The following is a 21,730-nucleotide window of genomic DNA, read 5'->3' as shown; positions in this document are numbered from 1 at the left end:
TTTCATAATTGTGGCCCTACACTTTGTATCTTGAAAATGTTGTAAGGATTTAAATGCAACTTAGAACTATTTGTACTGTGTACATAGCCAATTGAATTGCTGCAATGTTTGAGATGAAAATGTTTAATACACTTGGATTCTGATATTTGCAAACAATTGTGAAAGTCCATGACATTTCGTTATTTGAATAGATATGAAACCAGGCAGGCATGTAGGTGAAGTCTCATGGTTAGTGAGTTTAGCATACTGCCCATTACCAGTATCAAAAATCAGCTTGGATGATCTATTCCATGAGCATAGACAAGAATTCTTTTACAGAAGTGTGCAATACTTCCAGAAAAGTCAGCAATAAATACAGCTCTTCTTTGAACTTCTATTTGGACTATATAAAGCTTAATGTCTCTACAGTAGTTACAACAGTAAAAGCTTACATTTCTGAGCAATAACTTTGACATCAAGCACTTTACTAAATATTACATAAGGAACTGGACTGTGGGCTCTATGGAATCTTCAGTCATGAACCTGGAAGTTGGTCTGTACTATGGTTGATACTGTGGTCTCTGGGTCTGGGATAGTTGGCTTATTCATGCATTCTGTCTCTTTCTATTAGAAGTTATATAATTGGCCAGTAATATCACAATGTCACAGTGTGACATTGGATTAGTTATATCACCTCTTGAAACCCCAGTTTTCTTACTTGTAAATGGAGTAAAAATCAGTGGCTACTTCATAAAGTTGTCCAGAGCATTAAAGTTATGAGAAGTTTATAAAGAATCTTAAGTCCTATATTTAAATAATTACTAAGAGCCTCTTGAACTTTTCTGTAGTGCTTTTCTGTATAAGAAAAATTATAAAATATAGTAGGCTTTAGTGCTTAGGTAGTTTGGGGAGAAACCTTGATATTGAAACACATACTTCTGAAATGGCAGAATAAAGTTTACCGTAAGTTCAAAACATACTTAAAATAAAGAAAATAGTATTTATAAATTTACAATGACCCAAATATGTAATAAACTCCAATAACTCAGTTCTAGTTCAAATATATTATCTGAATTGGAGAGGGAAACTCTAACAAAAAACAAAAATGAGAATGTAGACTTTATACTGGGAAAAAAATGCATGGAGAGCTAGTTCCTTCAATGCCACTTTTTGTAGTGTTTTTATTGGTGCATTGTAGCCACATATCATAATGCATTCATATTGATAGTGACATACATGCACACAACACCTTATTGATGCAGCATTTCTTGCTTTTCTTTTGGACTTGTGGTTTGAATCAAGACCCTGGAATTTACAAAGCTCCACTGCATTTATTTAAACCCAAGACATTTGTGTGAGGTTTTCAGGATCACACCTATCAATGAGCTGCAGTCAGAGCCAATTGAGAAACATTCTGAGAGTACAGCCTATGCTCTTTAAAAATTTCCAACTGATTTCATTACTGTAGATTGTCAAAACTTGGATCCACCCCAGACTCTCCTCTGGCTCTTATTCTCACATACAGTATATTTGCTCAACCTTGCAAATACAAGTGAATCCAGACATTTCTTCTCACCTCCCACACCTGTATTCTACTACTTGAGTACTAATCTCTTGCTGGACTATTGCAATGTCATTGTAGATGTTCTTCTTGCTCCTGTGTTTTTTGTACTCTACATTTCCCAAAGAGTAGCAGAGTGAGTTTTTGTGTGTGTCTGGGGGCAGGGTATTGGGGATTGAATCTAGGGGTATTCTACCTCCAAGATACACCCCCAGCCCTATTTCTTTCTTTCTTTCTTTTTTCTTTTGTTCCTTCTTTTCTCTTTCTTTCTTTCTTCCTTTCTTCCTTTCTTATTTTATTTTAAAACAGAGTTTCAGAGCCGGGCATGGTGTTGCACACTTGTAATCCCCGTGCTTGGGAGGCTGAGACAGGAGGATCGCACAGGTTCTAAGCCAGCCTCAGCTACTTAGTGAGGCTCTCAGCAACTTAATGAGACCCAGTTACCAAATAAAATATAAAAATAGGTCTGGGATTTATCCTGGAGGTAGAAAGCCTCTAGGTTCCACCCCCATTACCAACAAAAATAAAAAATAAAAAATAAGGAAATAAAACAGTTTCACGAAGTTGTAGAGGGCTTTGCAATAAGTTTCTGAGATTGGCCAAAAATCTGCTGTCCTCCTGTTTCAGCCCCCCAATTACTGGGATTATAAGCATGCATCACTATGCCTGGCTCAAAATGACTCATTAGAAATGGAAGTCAAATCGTGTCATACCTTTCTTTAAAAATCTCTAATGCATCTAAATATATAGGTAAAATACTAAATCTTTATGCCCAACCCTCAATTTCACCTCTGCAGCTTTTCTTCTCATTCTTAGCTCCAAACATACTGGCCTCTCTGATCTCTATGAAGCATTCAAGGCACACAGTGTCTTGGGGATTAGCCCTGGCTTTTCCCACAAAATGAACTGTTCTTCCATTTCCTTCATGTTTCTGCCTAGTAATCATCTTATAACACTATCTTTTTCTGAGGTCAGTTGGCCTCCTCTATCATCCCTTGTCCGCCTAAAGTTTTATTTCACACTACAAAGCACTGGGCATCACCTTTTGCCTCTTCATCTTTTTTAACAGAACAGATGCACCATGGGAGTAGGAAGTCCCTGCTTTGCTCATGATTAAGTTACCAGAAACTGGAATGGCGGCAGTATGTGGGATTCTCCCAGTGACTGTTGCCGAATGCAACTGCGTGCAAGTGGAGGGATTAATTAAAGAAGAATCATCTCCCCAAGGCTGAAAGGAAGGCACTCTAGTGCTTAACAATGCCCCCATTAGTGATTCTGAATATGTGAGTTTGTCTCTCACATTCAAGACTTGCACCCATAACAGCTACAGCTTCTTGTTCTCCGTGGAAAGCATCTATCATGAGTACGAAGTCAAGGGATGAGGAAGCAGAGAACTTAGATTTCCCCAAGTTCATCATTGCTCTGGTTTCAATTATGTTTTTCCACATACAAACAACTTCTTCCCTCATATCGACTGTAACTGAGGCTCAAAGCAAAAGTATGTTTGTGAGGCAGAGGCCAGGGAAGACATCACAGTGGAGTTTAGAGCAGTCTGAGAATTCCTCCAACTTCTCAGACATTTGGGAGGCAAACAGTAAGGGTGTTCTACTTAGTGGATGTGCAAGTTCTCTACATTACTTCTTCCCAAGATTGAAATTTCTCCTTGGTAATAAATTAGTGAATGAAACAGGCCCAATGTCTCTTTACTGCTCACCCCTAAGGTGACCCTTAGCATCCTGCAGCCATACGGTTGAAATATATTACCTCAAGGGCCAAGCACTTGCAACATAGCTGGCTGCATTTATCATCTTATTCATTCTTTAGGTATTGTCTATTTGAATACCTGCTATCTGTAGGCACTCACCTTGCTGTTGGGATAGAGTTAGGAATCAATTAGACATGGTTCTTTCCCTGAGGGAATTGTAAACTAGCAGGGCATATAGCATATAGCTGTCGAGTTCTATGCATACAACACTAAAGTCAATGGAATGTCACAACCATGAAAAACACTGGGAACTGATCCCACTTGGGCACACGTTTAGCTGAAAAGCTGAACAATTACTATAAATGAGAGGAAGGGAGAGAGTGGGGAGTGTACCAGGAAAGGGACCTTACAAACATAAGCCCAGGGAGAGAGCATGGGACATTCAGCAAAAGAAAGATGCTAGGTGTGGCCATGCCTTACAGAAGGGAGAAACAGGACATGGGGGCGGAGGGTGATCCAGGAGACTGAAGAAAGGCCAAACCATACAAGCCAAGTAGTTTTCTTTAAAATGTGGGTCTTCACCTGAGAAAAATTAGAAGTCTCTAAATGGTTACAGACAGAAACATTCATGGTCTGATTCTCAGTTTTAGAAGTCAGGTCACAACTGGGTGTGGTAGCGCATGTTTGAACTTCAGTACTTGGGAGGCTGAGACAGGAGGATCACAAGTTCATAGCCAGCCTCAGCAACTTAGAGCCTCCACAATGTAGCAAGACCCTGTTTAAAAACTAAAAAAATAAAATAGGGCTGGACGTGTTACTCAGAAGTAGAATGCTTATGGGCTTAATCCTCAGTACCACAGAGAGAGGGGGGAGGAGGAGGGGGGCAGAGGGAGAAGGAGAGGGAAGGGGAGAGAGGGGGAGAGAGACAGAGAAAGTTTTTCTCTGACTGCTGGATGGAAAAGGGACTGATAGAGGCCCAACTGATGAGATGAGAGAGACCTGTTGGGAGCCCCCATGTTTCCTGTATGATAAAGCGTGTAGCTATACCAGGGCATATGTGGTAGATAGGGAGAAGGAAGAGCTGGCAGGTTCACTGAGCAGCCAGTAATGGAAGGAATAAAACAAGCTGGGAGGCTTGAGACAGCTGTATTGGTTTTGCATCTCGTTTCCAAGATCAGCTTTTATTTTCGTTGCTGCAATGCATATTTTGCCCCCAATTTACATATACTCCGCCCCCGCCCAGACCTCATTATTTTAGTACTGAGTTGCCATCGTTTGCATTCCACTTCTCCAAAATTCTATTCAATTTGTTTGGAAATGAGGTACAACAGGTGTCCTCCATCACTCTGGATGAGCTCAGCAAGCCCTGAGTGGGCCCCCACCCCGAAGTCCTTAGCTAACCTGCAGAAGGCTAAATTAGCTGGATTTTAGAGACCGGAGGAAACCACTAATATTTATTTTATTCAGCCCTATGGGTGATACTTCCTATAGCAACTAACATTATAGACCATAAAGCGTCATGTTTTACCTGTTGAATTCTCCTAATCAGTGGACCATGGCACAAATTCAACTCATCTTTATAAAATTTACAAATATTATGGATAAAAAAACAAATAGCAAGCAAACACTCTAAATTCCTTTTGTAAAGGGATTATAAAGAGCTAACTTATTTTTCCCATTTATATTTTACTAGTATTTTATTTGCTCTAAAACTGCCCTTGTTGAGGATTTTCTGAAGACCAATACAACGTGTAGTAAGTTGTGACAAGCTACATTTCTTTCACAGCACTGTCTATGAACATCAAACACTGAACTAGAGAAAAGTAACACAAAAATATAAGACAAAATATAAAAACATGCACAATTATTTTGTTTACACTAAAACTGAAACAAAACTATTGAAAATTATATGACCTATTATACAAAAAACAGAAAACCCATGAGAAATCAAATAATAAAAGCTGACAGTATAGTAAAGGCTGTCTCCATTTTGAAAGCCTTCTAGAATCCCATAATAGTTTACATAACCAAGTCCACCTTCATTCAAATAAAGGATGATAAATTCCTGTTATCAGCCATATAAGAGAGGTATATTTTATTTCACAGTCTTACTTCAGTTTAAATGTTTGCTGACAGTTTTCAAGTCTTACCCTTTCTTTTTTTCACTTTTGTACCCCAAATGTGTGTGCCTGCAATCCCAGTACTTTGGAGGCTAAAACAGGAGGATTGGGCATTTGATGCCATCCTTGGCAACTTAACAAGATGCTATTTAAAAATAAAAATGGACTGGTGTGCAGGTTCAGCTCAGAGGTAGAATGCCTCTGGGTTCAATCTCCAGTACCCATATGGGAAATCCTAAGAGCAGCCACATCTTCTACTCATGATAAAAATCATAGCCACTCAGTCTTCCCTTTGCTCAAATCATTATGAACTGGCATGCATTTGTACTCTGCAGTCCTAAAAGTCCCATTGTTTGAGTAATAAATCTGCTCATACCTTCTTGGTGGGAGTGATGCATCAGTATTAACATTCAAGGTAATTCTGGAAATGTGAGATTTGGCCTCCTATGGGGACATCACAAAACAAAGCACAGTTGGCACAAATATTGGAGCTCTTTGTTTTGGGTGGGGAGCCTAGCAAAGGGTCATCTGGCCAAAGAAGGGAAGAAATAGACAGGAAACCACCTTTTTTGCTTCTTTTCCTCTGCTTTTGGTTCTGTGCAAGCAGAAAGCTGATTGGAGTGATTACTGGCTTTGGGGTCCTTCCAAGAGCCCCTGTTTTAAAGAGGAGGGTAAATGTGCAGTGTCAAGTAGTGAGTATCTAGCTGGACTTTGAAGATGAGAGCAAATTAAGTATTTAAAATATTTAATTCAAAATACTTTAAATTCATAGTTAATATTAAAGGAGATATCTTGATCCTTAATTTTATTAGAGAACTGCAATCAATTTAGAAGAAGAAGGAGGAGGAAGATAAGAAGAGATTACAGGGAAGGAGGAGGAAGAAGAGGAGAATCAACCAGAAATTTCTGAAAAAAGAAGAGAACTCAATAGATAACCTTCAAGTATATTGAACACAGAAATATGAATGAACTAAAAATTAAGTAAGTGGAAAATAACCAGCTTAAATAAAGCTTAGAGAGAAATGTATAGCTTTAGATGCATTTATTACTAAAGTAAGAAAGGCAAAAATAAAAATCAATGATCCAATCATCCATTTCAGTAAGAAAAAGAGCAGTGAGTTATACTAAAGGAAACCAGAAAGAAGAAATATAAAGATAAGAGCAGAAATATGCAAAAAAGGAAGATGAAATCTACAAAGCTGTAAGTGGATTTTTAATAATATGATTAAATTGATAAACCACTTGCAAAAATCATCAAGAAAAAAATAAAACACACTAATTAGCAATGAGACAGATGAGAGAAAGGAATAGCAATGTAGATCTCCATACATTAAAGATACATTATTACAAAAGTATGGACAATTTTATGAGAATAAGTTAGAAAATTAAATTTAAATGAAGACAACTAAATTGACCTGAAAAGAAATAGAAAATTCAAATAGCCTTATGTTTTTACACCTTTCCTTAAATAAACCTTCAGGCACACAATGCTTTATCAGAAAATTTCTCCAAATATTTACAAAAATAAATAATGTTAGGTCTTAAACATTTACTTCAAAAAATATAGAAAGAAGGAATGATTTCTAATTCTCCTTTGAGGGGAAGCATAACTTTGATGTCAACACCTTTGAGATTTAAATAAAGGAGACAGAAGAATGTAATTGTCTCCAGAAGTGCAGAAAAATATTTGATGTAATTTTATACTTACTCATAACAACAAAAACCTCTTAGCAAATGACTAATAGAAGTAACTTGATCTAATAATATTTTCAAGAATTTTAGAACAAATAACATAAATGATGGTAAAACAGTGAGATTTTTTCCACTGGGATCTATAAATAACACAATTTTCTACTAACAAAATATTGTATTAGAGGCCTTAGACAGTTTAATAATAAAAGGAATAAACAAAGATACAGGTATTAGAAAAATATGCAACTGTCATAATTTGCAGGCATTTAATGGTGTATATAGAACATTTGAAAGAATTAGCAAGTGAATTTGTCAAGATCAATCAATATATAATATTCAAAAACAATCAATATATAATGCAAATTTTTTATTTTTCAAATTCAGAAACTAAACAAACAAAAACTCAGAAAGGTGCCCAAGCCCACACAGACACTACTCAAAAGTAGAAAAAGAATAACACTTGGCTCAGAATTTACAGGATTTTTGCATATCTGCCCTATTGATGTAGAACTTATTTGAAGGCAGAAATTACAAAAGTTCCTCAGGTTCCAGTTTCTTTCAAGCCAAATAGAACCCAATTCACACAGTTCCTACATCTCCTGGACGTGGAGACCTTCTGAAATAAGGCTGGTGGCAGTGACCACTCATGGGTAACAAAGAGAAAAAATGAGGGAGGGACCACAGCAATGTTCTGAAATGTGGGGCTCCACTGACCTGAGCTTCCTGCTCAGGATCAAAGATCACCCAAGGGGGTTGATTCACCACTGAATCACAAAGTTAATAAGGGGAAAGAGTATATGTGGCCAAGATCCATGAGAGGAGAAGGGAGATTGAGTACAAAAGATGGCTCCTCGATTGATTCAGGCCTATTTATGCAGAGCATCAGATGTGAACTTCAAGTATGCTCTGCCAGTGAGGTTACACTCAGAATTCCAGAGACTCTGACAGTACTCAAACTAGATGTTTATCATACAACCTGAAGTTATTTCTTCATCTACAATGCCTACAATATGCCACATATTTAGTGTTTCTATAAATTCTACAATTATCTTAGAAAAACTAATTCTATAGATGAGGTGGTATATTTATATGCCAATATTATTTTGTAACATGTGAATATTTAAAACTTCAGCATTACTTTTACATCCTCTTCCCCCTCCACCGACCCTATCCTCCCCCCCCCTTCTTCTCAAAACATGGAAATAATCAAGGTTTTCCAGGTCAACTTTGAAAAGACTCTGGATTCTTCCATAGCTAACTGTTCTCTTGTAGCCTCTTGGTGAAATGTGAGGGGTGATGGAATGCTTGTCCTGTGGGTAGAAACAGCCAGAAAGACTGTCTTGATATAAGTATAACCCTATTTTAAGCTATTGGCTAGTATTCAAAAACACTGAGGTTTTAATAGGAAGTTGAGAGTTTCCAGTATTGGTTTATGCTTTGGTACACAGAACTTGGGAACTGCTGTCATGGGAGAGAGTTCCGAATCTCCTACAGGTTGGGTGTCTGTAATGCCAGAGGCATTAGTAGTGTTGTATGAACCCAAACAGCAAACTAAGTCCCACCTATCTATCATCCACTCCAGGAGAAACAAAAAAGGTTTTACACGCAATGAGCTTACTATGAACTTCACATTACCACTCAAAGAAAGAGAATAAACAAATGAAAAAGAACTTACTTTCACTTCAATTTTATATTTAAATTGTCTTTCTTTACCAGTAATTTTATTCTTATTCTAAATCAAATTGGGGATGTTCCAAGGTGGTGGTGGTCCTATGTGCTTAGCACCTGTAAAAGTTGTAATCCAGCCCTAAAACCTTTCCCTGAATTTGCCAGGATCCTCACCCTCTCTTGGCTCTTTTTCTGACACACAAATTTCCTGCTTAACATCTCTATTTTCTATTTAGCCTCACTTCACTAATCCTACCTATGCCAAGCTGTTGGTATTCAGCTCCAAAATGCAGACATCCTAGTTATCATTTTCCTGGTACAATATGTTTTTTCAGTATTATCCAGTACAATTTTATATTTAACAGTAACTCCCACAGATTGCTCTAACACATAAAATATAGTTATGACCCTGAGCTTGCACTAGTACTGCTCCAAGATCTTTTACCTGAAGTACAAACATCTATTTGGGAGAAGTGATCTCTTCCCCTTTCTCCACCCAGGCACAATTTCAGTGTGGGCTATCTAATCCACACTTAACTGGTGAAGTGGAATGCTAGGAAGAAAAGCTTGCTAGGTTTCCATTTGGTAATGTTAATTCTCCCTCAAATCAAACCTGGCATTCAGCACTTTGAAGAGCCCTTTCTACTTCAGTTTCAACCTCTGCCTATTTTTCAGGAAAACTGGCAGACATGTTTCACATCAAGATTAGAGTTATGAGACAAGAGAGGAGAGCTTACTAAAACACAAGTCCTTTGAAAGGAGAAAGGTAATCAGAAGGGAAATGAAAGGAAGAATCTGGGGTTGAATTTTTTTCAAAACATCATAGAATGCCCATGTATTGACATTCAAGAGCCATATGCAGAGACCAACTCTACATCCGTATAGTGTGTGGTATGTCAGCAAGCTCTGTTCCTCATACCTCTCCTGACTTACCTCCACCAGCTTGTTGGCATGTTCACGGAAAACCTGGGCATATTCCTTCACTTCCTTTTCGTTCCCACTCTTTGCAGCTTCAATGAGAACCAGCAGAGGGACATTGGTTTCCAAGAAAGAATCAGATATGTGGTCCATCACAGCCTTCCGAAGCTACAAACAAAAACAGACAAAGAAAGACAATTAAGGAAGAGAATTTTGGGTTTCTTTCTAAACTACTTTCTAACTCTCATTACTACATAAATAATGTTTCAACTCTCTTTAGTTTTCCCATTGCTTATCACAAAAAATATATGATAGAATAGGATAAATATGATAGATGATAGAATAGGAATTAAGTGTATCCCATGACAACTTAAAAGTTACATATTTGGCCTGTAACTTAATATGAAATAGCCCTCTTCTGCCAAAGGTGTGCTCTTATCCTTTATTGACCCAAATGTCACCCCTCAGAAGCTGTAAATCATAACACAGTTCAAGCACTTAAGGTCTTTAGAAAAATAGAGATGTATGTATCCCCTAGCCAGAGGGGAGAGATTTGGATGAAGAACTGAGTATTGAAGGCACCCCTGAAATTTTATCTCTGGACTACCTGCAACCCAGTAGATTTAGATTTCATAAATGTAAATATAGCAAAACATCTACAATTTCAGAAATGTTTCTGCCCAGGTGCTATGGTGATACAGCTGCTATGCTCCGGAAAGTAATAGTTAACAATTGTTCTTCAAGGTAAGTAAGAATAAACAAGCCCAAATCTTCTAACAATGCATAATTCTATATCATTCCCACATTGTTAAAATAAGAAGCCAGCAGCTGCATGAAAATAAAGTTTAAAACCGTCCTAGAACAATCACCTTGCTGTTCCTTTGCTCATAATTGCCTAAATGAATTTTGGATACAAATAAAAATAAGCAAAGAGAAGATGGTAAATAATCTGTATGTTTTCCAAACAAAAATACTTATCCAGGATTATGCAGGTGAGTCTCTGATAATATGATACATACATATTTGTTATTGGTCAAAATAAAGAGAACTGAACAACTTTTGATTCCTTTTGTGCTAGCTATCTTAAGGTATGCGTGTGTGTTTATGTGGGATAATTTTGCTTAACTCTGAAATGAGTTTGATATTTCACCAAGTAAAATATAATAAATCCTATGTAAAGTTAATATTAGCCAAGTGTGGTGGTGTACTTCTGTAATCCCAGTACTTGGCAGGCTGAGATGGGAAGATCACAGGTTTAACAGCCTCAGCAACATAGGGAGACTCAAAAATTTAGGGAGACCTTATTTCAAAACAATGACAACAAAATAATTAATAATAATAATAATAATAATAATAATGATGATGATGATGATGATGATGGTGGTGGTGGATAGAGGTATAGCTCAGAAGTGGAATGCTCTGGTAAGACCTTTACAAATTGTATTGCTTGATTTTTACAACAACCCCAGACAATAGAAAGTGTGCTTAAACTAGTTCTTCAGGTGGAGAAGATGGGGCTTAGACAAATTAAATAACTTGCCCGCAATCCCAGGGTGACTAGGGTCAGAACCTACAGTAAGAAGGCCAAAAAGGAAACAGTGCAATGAACAATAAAAACTAACCTGCCTAGGCTCTCCTCTGGCTCTACATAGAGAGGATATTATTGAAGTGGAATAAAAAATAAACTTGGCAGGGACAACAGAGACAAAAGAAAAAGAAAGTCCAGATAAAGTGGGTCATGAGCAGAGCCAGTTTCTCTCACCCATCCAACCACCACGTTTTTTTTAATACCCATACAAAAATAACAGAAGTAGGAGCTCTGTGAAGCTAGCAATAGGCATCAAGCCTCTTCCTAAGCCTCTTTCTTGTAGACATTTTAACACAAAACTAAGCCTTAAGACTAAGCCTCTTCCTATCCACATTGAAAACATGCCAGAAAGCATCTTTATAAAACAGATTAAAACTGTAACTCAACATTCAAATTAATTAAAGGCTTTAAGGAAGTTATATATGATAGAACAACATAAGTTATAATAAGAAACAAGAATTAGGTCCTGAAACTCAAGAAATAATTAAATAAAAGTATAATGATTGAAAAGACTGAAGAAAAATGACAACACACAGCTGCAGAGGGCTAAAGGTAAAGAAGAAAGGAAGGGAATTTTTCTTTTAAATCCAAAAGAAGTATTTTTAAGGAAAGAAGTAAAGATGACAAATTTTGAATATAGGCAAAGAAAAGTCAACATATGGCTACCAGGGGTCTTTGAAGAATGAAATCAAAACAAGAAAACAGAATAAATACTAACAATTGCAACTAATGGAAATTTTTCTAAGTATACATATATATTGGAAGCCACATTTCAATAATGTCTTATACCTTTCAGAATTGATGAAAAAATAGATTTTTAATAGACTTAATAATTAGATTGATTTCGTCACTGCACAATGTATACTTATATAAAATATTATATTTTGCTTCATAAATATATATAAATGGATTTAATTATTTGTCAAAATAATTTTCAAATTAAAGATTACATTCTGAAAGAACATATGCACCAGGAAAGAGTGGCTAATAATATCAACCAAAACATGTTTCAATAAAATTATTGGACACTAAAGAAAAATGAGGGGAATAATTATTGTAAAGTTAAACAAATACAGCATGTAGTTTATAAAGGAAAGAAGTTTAGATGACATCAGACTTTACAATAGCAACATTTTACACCAAAAGCAGACCGAGTATTATATTTAAGATACTCAATGAAAGAGAATGAGAGCTAAGAATTTTATAACTAGCACAACTGACTTTCAAGATTATAAGGCACAAGAAAATTTCTGAGCAACATGTAAGAACCCAGAGAATATTGCTCCCGTGGACATTTCTTAGGGAGTCTGCTAGAGAATAAGCTTAAGATCCCTATTAAGTAGAAAAACATTAACACATAAATTGTCAGTGGGCTTTGGTATATGCTTATTTGAAGAACTAAGAATAAAATTGATAGCTAAATAAGAAATAGTTAAATATTAAATGTTTGTATGCTCTCACAATTAAGATATATATAGTACATTGTAAAGATGAGAGAAGAAAGAGAATATTGCATATGACTATTTTAACTTTTTATGTAAATTTAATTATAGTGGTAAATTAATATTATTATTTTTACCCTTTTGTGTTTAAAGGTAGAATAAGGCAAGTGATCACTGATGAGATGTTAATATATGATCTCTAGTGTCCTTTTTAACTAAGAGTGTTGGTGGGAAAGAAAGAAGATATAATGTAGAAAATGTCAGGAAAAACTTTATAATTCTAGATTGGAATTAGAAATATCCATATGAGTACATGAGAATTTTTCAGCCTTATTGAGTTATAATTGAGAAATAAAACTAAAGTGTCCAAGATGATCATTTGACAAATATACCTACCGTGCAATTATTATAATAATTGAGATAATTAATGTATCTTTATCTCATATAGTTACTTTCTTTTCTTCTTCTTTGGTAAGAAACTTAAGATCTATTCTGTCAGCAAATTTCAAATATATTATAGAGTATTATTGATGACAGTCACCCTGCTGAATATCAATCAGATCTTCAGAACTTACACATATTACAACTGAAAGTTTATGCCCTTTGACCAACATTATCCTACTCTACCTGTCTCCCCCGAGTGCTGGAAACCATTGCTCTAATTCTGTTTCTATGAGTTCAACTGTTTGTCTTTAGGTCCCACATATAATGGCTGATTTTATTTATTATAATACCTTCTAGGTTTATCTATTCTGTCACAAATAGCAGAATTTCCTTTTTATGGAAAATAATATTTCTGCGTGTGTGTGTGTGTGTGTGTGTGTGTGTGTGTGTGTATCACCTTTTCATTATCCATTCATCTGTCAACGGGCACAGGTTTACAGGTAATTGTCAAACCTCAGCTATTGTGAACATGCTACAATGAATATGGGAATAAAATTATCTCTTTAAAAAACTGTTTAGATTTCCATTAAATATAAACCTAGACATAGGCTTGCTTAATTATATACAAGTTCTATTCTTCATTTTTTCTGGAACTTCTATACTGAGATCTATAATGATTGTGCTAGTTTACATCCCCACCAACAGTAATCAATGGTTTCTTTTTTCCAAATATTGCCAATATTTAAATACATAAAATTTTGGATTGAAAGCATATGTGTCCTATATACCTTCTAAGTTCTCCCCAATGAAAAAATCTGAAAATAATAGTCACTCTAATTAGCAATGTACATCTTGAAATACAATTTTATACTATATAAAAAAAAACAGAGCTTCTTAAAGAAATGACCCCAGGTACTCTGAGGCTGAAAAATTTACAAGTATGCTTGAACAATCTTGTCATAGGAGATAGCAGAAAGCTACCAAAGACTTCCAGAGACTTGTGAAAATAGCGAAGGAGATTGCTACTGAACAAAGATAATTTGAACTTTACACCAGCTAAAATTTTCAGTGGATTGAAAGTCATCAAATGTGATTAAATTTGTGAGTTTATAATGACTAAAAAAAAGAGAGAAAAATTAATTGGTCACCTTCAGAAGATGACAAGTGACAAAAATCTATGTCATTTATCTTGAAAGAATCAAGAACATGTCCTGACTTTCCTGTCTAAACTTTAATTCTGGAATAATGAGGAAAGGATCTGTTTATAAACTTTTTCTACTTAATAAGTGAAAAAGATCAGATTAGAATATCCATTTTGCAATCTCTGCTGAAATAATAAATCTAGGCAATGAACTTTGGTGGTTGAAAACATCACACACACACAAAAAAATGAGTCAACCAGACATTTTATGCCTTCTCATGAGCTAGCAAATCCCAAAGATGACCTTATCAAAAGGAACCAAAACTAACTGGAAGAGGCCCCAGGTGCTCTTGGTAATTAGTAGTAAGTACAAAGAGCAGGGTATCATATACATCTGTACCATTCACATCCGATTCCAAAAACCTAAACTGAAAAACTTGCAAGCAACATGGGCTCTTCAACATACAAATTATTAGCTAAAAAAAAAAAAAAAGGTATAGAAAGGGATACAGGAGATTCAGTGAGACTAAAAGATCTGTTTGACAACATAGGCTAAACTAAACTATATCATCGAAAGATATGCATTTGGGTAATAAAATCGCAAAGAAATATAAGAAAGTGATTCCTCTAAAAGCCAAGATACTAAACTGATAAGAACATTTACTTTTGGAGGGAGGGACATAGGAAGGAGCTGCCATGTGGAGGGAGTTCTAGGGAGATTGGCAAAATTGTATTGCTGAGTTGTGCCTACAAGAGTGTTTCAATAATAATTAATTCAATAAACTATATATTATTGCACAAATATTTTTATATCTGTTTTATAAACAGGTATTTTTAAGAAGTAAACATTTCTCTTGTAAAATCCTTCAGGCTCTCTCCCATTTCTATCTAAATATATAATATAGAGGACCCCCAAGGTGATCTGAGACTCCTTGTTGCCAATCAATGTGGGCCCTTGAATTCTGGAAGGAGAGCTACTTAGTGTCTGGGTACTGGCCCAGTATTATAACAGGTTTAAGCAATGCAATCCAATCATTTTGGAGGCTTTGAATATGTTGAGAGTTTATTATAGTAGTTGTTTTACCCTAATTTAACTAGACAACTCTGAAACAGTTTTTCTTCTTTGTTTTCTTTTCTATGGGCCAAGCCTGTCTTTCAATCTGCCTTGTTTTCCCTAGATCCTTTCCACTTAAAGTGAAGGTAATAGATCAGCATCACTGCCATTTCCTGGAAGCTTATTAGACATGCCAACCCAAGGCCCCACCCTAGACTTTCATTTCCATCAGAATCTGTATTTGAATAAGCTGCCTAGGTGATTCCTCTTCTACACAATAAAGCTGAGGAACTTTGTCTGGTTTGAGAAGTATCTGTCAAGTTCACAATCTCAAGCAGTAAAAAACTAATTCTGTCTGACATAAGTAGCAACAATGTCTTGCTAGTTCACAGAATGCACACAATCCAGAAATGGCAGAAACTGTGTCATTGAGTCAGTGGCTTTTGACTCAAAGTCTACAGCAGATGCCCTCAATTTTTATCTAGGTAAAAATACGAAACCAAACTCTAGGTCATGTGTTTATACCAAGTTGCAGTGGTATAGAAGGAAGGCATTGGGAGAAAAGGATTTTGTGAAAGTGAGTATTCTGACCATGTTAACTTCTTATACCAAGACTCATAAAATTAGTACTTCTCCCAATGATATGAAAGCTTTCAGTTATAGAGACTCAAACCAAAAAAAAAAAAAAAAAAGGCCAATAAAAAATAGGTCTAGGTGGGTGTGTGGCACAGGCCTGTCATCGCAGCTACTCAGGAAGATCAGAGATTTGAGGCCAGCCCGGGCAACTTATTGAAACCCCATATGAAAAGAAAAAAGGAAAGAATAAGGTCTGGCAGAAACTAATGCCAGAATTCAAGCAAAGGTGGAAAAATAGTGACATATTTAAAAAGTAAATGATGAGAAATTGTTTATTTTATTTTAAATTTTGATGGTGCATTGTAGTTATACATCTTAATGAGGTACAATATGGTAAAGGCATACATGTTCACATCACTTACTTAGCCCTTCACAATTCCCACCCCATTCCCTCCCCCCTCCTTCTCATGTTGGTCATAGAAAGAACTCTAAATGAGGAAGGAGAACCCATAGATGAGCAAATAAGGTGACCTTACTGAGGTGGGTAGGAGGGGAGAAGAAATTTTCTAATGTACATGATATACATTCATAAAAATATCAAAGTCCATCAGTAAACCAAACATGAGAAGATGTTTATAAAGAACAAAATCAGAAGGATGCTACAACTTTCCTTTTCTATGCTGCACTAGATATGATTAATCGATTACAGAGTTCTTTTATGCTGAGCTCAAATACTACTTCATACTCCTTCTCATTCCAGGGCTCCAGGAAGCTAACACTAATCACCCCTATTTCTCCTGCAAGATGAGAGCTTTCTTTCTTTGCAGAATCTCACTGCAGTGGAAGCTTTCCACATGCCAGTCTTGAGGCAGAATTGGATATGTGTCTGTGGAACCCAAAGCCATCTTGGCTTTCAGAAACAAAAGCAAGCACATTATTCTAGCCTGAGCTGATAATACTTTACAAACATCTGGTCATTTAACATCTACCCCATCACTTCCATGTTCAGAAAAATCCTGTTAAAAATAAGAGTACCAATTTTTCCACTCCTATTAGGTAAAAACCAAACAAGGTCAAATTTGGGAATGAAGGGTGGCTTCAAATAGGCTCAAAAATCTGAGATCTTAAATCTTTCCATGGATATAGCTTATCTGGGCTTTTCATGATTACTGACATATTTTAACCATATTTCCTTAAGCTTTATAGTATAATTATTATTAAAAATGAAAAATCAAAGCAACGGGCCAGCAGCCATCTAGCCTAGGGGATCTGACAGGAATTGAGTCTCATTAAGTCAGGCAAATTTTAGCTAGTCTGAAGGTCAATTAGAGAAATCAGTCAGTGTGGTAATCCACCCAAAGCCACTTTAATAAGAGATGGTGCTGCCAGTGCACACAATCCTCTAGTAATGAAGGTGTTATTCATTTTTAAGGCTGGGGGGGGGGTAGGAGGAGCTGGAGTGGAGGCATCTATGAAGTCTAAGAAAGAGCATTTAGAAAATAATCACCATATTTTGCTTTATTCAATTATTGTTCTTTTTAAGAGAAACACACCATCCTTTGGTCATTATCTTGATGCTACCAACTATCTTCTATGAAGCACAATCATTTTAATTGGGATACATAAGCATCTCTCTCTCTCTAATGGAACCAATTACTTCTAAAAAGAATAGTTCATCATGCCTTATGTTTTTCTCCACCCACCGCATCCATCCCCCCTCCCCAATCCCAGGCTCAGCTGGAGCAATTAAAATATAACTGTCATTAGCAATACCTCTGTGCAAACACTTGATGGTTCGGTTTAAGCAGATCAACAATCCATGCCCTCTAGATTTTTCCTCTAGGAGAGCTAATGCAATCAGAATAAAAGTTAGGAACATGTCTCTCTAATGGAATAAGAAGCAGTGAGGCAAACTTAGATAATCATAGTAGATTTGTTGAGGTAATGACTCTATAGCGCCTGCCCTCTTTGACTCTGGGTTTAGTCACTGGCATTCTTAGATTCAATGAATGTTGGTTGCCACATGCAGGCAGGGGTTTGAATGGCCTATTCACCACTGGGCTTGCTAGTCTTACTCTGCAATCTCCATGAGAAGGACATGCTCAGGCCAGATGGTGTGCCCTAGGAGAAAGGGACAAACATGTCGAACAGAAGTGATTCATCTCTGCCACCCCTGCCAAAGACATCCTCAATCAGTGAAGAGCAACAGAGACCAGACACAGGAGAGGGCTGGGCCAGCGTGACACCCCAAATTTGTGAGAGCAAGTGCTCTTGTCATATGTTCCTGAGCTGCTGCTGTACTGTAGGATAGTGACAATGGATGATTGATAAAATGTGTGTGTGTGTGTGTGTGTGTGTGTGTGTGCGCGCGCGCACGTGTGCACGCGTGCTTAATTTTTTTTATTAGAATAAGTTTCTGTGATCACTGAATCACCTTTTTGGAGATGTACGACATACATCTTGAAAAACATTTCTGATCAGTTAACTTATTAGTTAACAGTTAAATAGTCCCAGTAGTCTATTTTATGTGTTTTATTATATGCTTATAGACTATGTTGAAAAATATCACAGCTGAGCTGGGTGTAGTGGCACATGCCTGGAATTTCAGTACTTAGGAAGCTGAGACAGGAGGATCCCATGTTGAAGGCCAGACTTAACCACCTAGATCCTCAGAAACTTAGTAAGATCTTGTTTCAAAATAAAAAAAAAAGGGGGATTGGGGTGTAGCTTGGGGGTAGTGTACCTGTGGGTTCAATTCCTACTACTCTTTCAAAATATCAGCTGTCATTTCTTATTTTATAGATTAAAATGGCTTTAGTATTAATAAATAATAAAATTATTAAATAAATTTAGCTATTACTTTTAATTTTTTTTTAGTTAGTTGCACCAAAGAGACAAGTCCTGGGGATTAAGGTTCATTTGGGCCCACCCTCAAGGACAGTAGCAGGTGCTTAGCTCCTTCTGTTGATTTCATTTTCTGCCCCAGTACACAGAGGTCTGTGTGTAAGTCCTTTTTTCCCGACATGATAGGCAAGGGCAATTGCTTTCATGAGAGGAGGCAATGAAAGGTTTCCTTGGGGTCCAGGAAGGACTGGGATCGCTGAGCAGCTCCAGATGGCCACAGCCCAGCAGGTAAAGCAGTTTGGCTTGGTCCTGGTGAAAATGTGAGTAGGAAACAGCGCCTACAGTAATTGCTAGGTGCAGTTAAAGGAAGTGAAGGAGAGTAGAGTTTGGTGGAATGGAGAATGTGTGCAGAAAGCAGAAGCCAATTGCAGCAGGAGGCATGGAGGGAGGGTGGTGAGGACAGGAAGGGAAAGGGTCAGGGAAAATTCATATTTTACATTAGCAGTCTTCATTTATTCTAAACAGTTGGAATAACTCATTTATTTTTCTTGGAAGAGCTGGCTACTATTTCTTCAATTGCATAGGAGAGGAAATTGAGGCATGAGAATTAAGCCTAATCACATAGTTATGAAATGGCAGGGGCGAGATTTGAACCAAGGGTTTCTGGCCCCAGAGTTCATGCTCTAACCTCTAACATGCACACTGCGTTGTGCCACCTCAGCATACGTGACAGACCAAAATCATTGCTTTATATGATGGTGGTAGAGGGAGTTTCAAGAACAAATGTGACACCAAGGTGATACTTGCGTGAAGAATTCTGAAAGCTTCCTTCCTACCCATAGCCAAGACAGTAACAGCAAAAAGAAGAGACCCCTCCCCCCAGGAGAGAGGATGGGAGAGCAGACCCAGTGGCAGATGGATGCCACAAGGAGGAATCAGAAATCCCACCAGAGGCAGAAGTGATTCCCCACTTCAGGAGCGCAATGGGGGCTTCAGTAGTCTAGCAAAACATAGAGGGCTCACAATTCAAGACATGCTTATTATTTTAAAAAAAATGTCCTCTGACATCCTCAGCTACTTAGTGAGGCCCTCCACAAATTAGTGAGACCCTGTTTCAAAATGAAATGAATAAAAAATAGGGCAGGGGTGTGGCTCGGAGGTCTAATGCCCCTAACTTCCATTCCCAGATGCGCAAAAAAAAAAAAAAAAAAAAAAAAAAATGTCCTCTGTATCTACAAGTTGTGCAACTAAGAATTCAACACACCTCTCACTAAAGATATATCTATCTATATATATATATTTTTTTTTCAGGTATGGGGATGGAACTCAGGGCTAATTTGACCTCCAAGCTATACCCCCTGCCCTATTTTTTATTCTTTATTTTGAAACAGGGTCTCACTGAGTTGCAAAAGGCCTCACTAAGTAGCTGAGGATGTCTGCGAAACACGATCCTCCAATCTCAGCTTCCCGAATGCTGGGATTACAAGCGAGCACCACCACGCCCAGCTTGAAGATATATATTTTAACTGCATCTGTACAAAACACGTACAGCCTTTTTTTACACTGTCCCTTCAACAATATAGTACAACTCTTTACGTAACATTTATTTTATATAAGGTATTATAAGTAATCTAGAGATGATTTAAAGCATATGAGAGGAGATGTGTAGGCTATCTAAATCAAATACTAAGTCGGTTTATAGAAGAGTATTGAGCATCTGCAAATTTTGCTATCTAGAGAGGGGTCCTGGAACCGCCCTCCCACTCCCATGAATATCAAGACAATTGTATTTGCTCTTATGTAACCACCTTATGAGTCACTGGTCAAAGCGATTTAAAATAGTAAATTGTGAGTATGGAGAAGCTTTAAAAAGAGTGTTTCTTGGGATTCTGATTAGGTTAGAGCCAATGGACATGAGATTCCTCCAAGATTGGGACCCAATCTCCATGCTTTCATATAGGAATGATGCAGTGTGTGGAAATCCACCAGCCAGGTGGTGACAGAGGTGAGCAGGGACCTGCTTTACTGTAGAAAGCTGAGATACAGGAGTACTGGGACCATCTAGCATTCTAGTTTTTATTCATTCTTTAGAATAAAAGGGCCAAACCACATTCATCCTCAATATATCTATCGCACAGCCCACAGGCACAGGCACATTTGAAAGTGAGAACCAGAGTCCTCAGCAGCCGGGCCAGGGACACCTTGAACTTGGTATCATCCAACAAGTTCAGGGACTCATAAATACTGCCTTCATTAGCTCATGGGCCCCGTGATTTGTGTCCCTGATGAATAGGGGCACAGCTTTTGACCCCTCCAGTAAACAGGCAATGTAATTCCTCTGTAAATTGACTATTAGAATGGTTTAAATGCCCTTGCCTACAAGCTGAAAGGCATAGTTAACACTTTTTACATAAGCTCGAAGACCAAAATTTAGCTATCAATCAACTAGGGCAGAAAGGAATGACTTGACAAAATCGTTCGTTAAGTCTGACAGGAGTCAAGAACACAAGGTTTTCCTCCAACTGTTTAAATGTATGTGTGACAAGGGAATATTAATTGCATAAGACAAGACATTTAACGGTATTAGCTCAGCACTACCAGTCTATTTTACCCAATTAAAGCTATTCATCAATGTAAATAATTGCATTTCTTCAGCAAACCAAAAAGAATGCAGTCAATGGGTCATACCTATTTGAACAATCCACTTCCTTATTTCATGGGAGGGCGAAACAAGGGAAGCATAGACACAGTTTAACTCAGAAGCAAGAGAAGGAAAATAAATGGTCACAAAAATGACCACAAGTTGTCTGCCTTTGGGATGGGACATAAGCACCAGGTGATGGATATTGAACTCCATTCGAGTAGATATTACAGAAGTGTTTTTGTACAATGTCTAAAAATGTGCAACCATCTGATGAATATGAAACAGTTCTCAGCAGAAGACAAGAAAAATAAATGGTTCTCCCCAGTTAGCTAGAATAGCACAAGCTTAAACTTACGTGAGACTTTGAAGACTGTATCTTATTTTAACCCACCCAATGAAAAACACCTCTGGGAT

The 21,730-nt window shown here is 37.1% G+C and overlaps 1 protein-coding gene across 4 annotated transcripts in view; it reads right to left on the bottom strand.

The window, feature by feature from the left end:
* The window catches only part of CTNNA2 (catenin alpha 2), a gene marked incomplete at both ends in the record, with an annotated part of 1,014,669 nt that overhangs the window by 238,618 nt on the left and 754,321 nt on the right, over window positions 1-21,730 (bottom strand). For all 4 annotated transcript variants that reach the window (XM_080711157.1, XM_080711158.1, XM_080711159.1 and 1 more), the window contains one exon: window positions 9,659-9,811. In XM_080711157.1, coding sequence (XP_080567283.1) covers window positions 9,659-9,811 — 153 coding nt within the window. The remainder of the gene's footprint in view (window positions 1-9,658; window positions 9,812-21,730) is intronic.

This window comes from Muscardinus avellanarius (genome assembly GCF_963383645.1).
Source record: "Muscardinus avellanarius genome assembly, chromosome: 15".
Taxonomy (NCBI): domain Eukaryota; kingdom Metazoa; phylum Chordata; class Mammalia; order Rodentia; family Gliridae; genus Muscardinus; species Muscardinus avellanarius.
The sequence above is the reverse complement of the archived record's forward strand: the minus strand, read 5'-3'. Positions and strand labels throughout refer to the sequence as shown.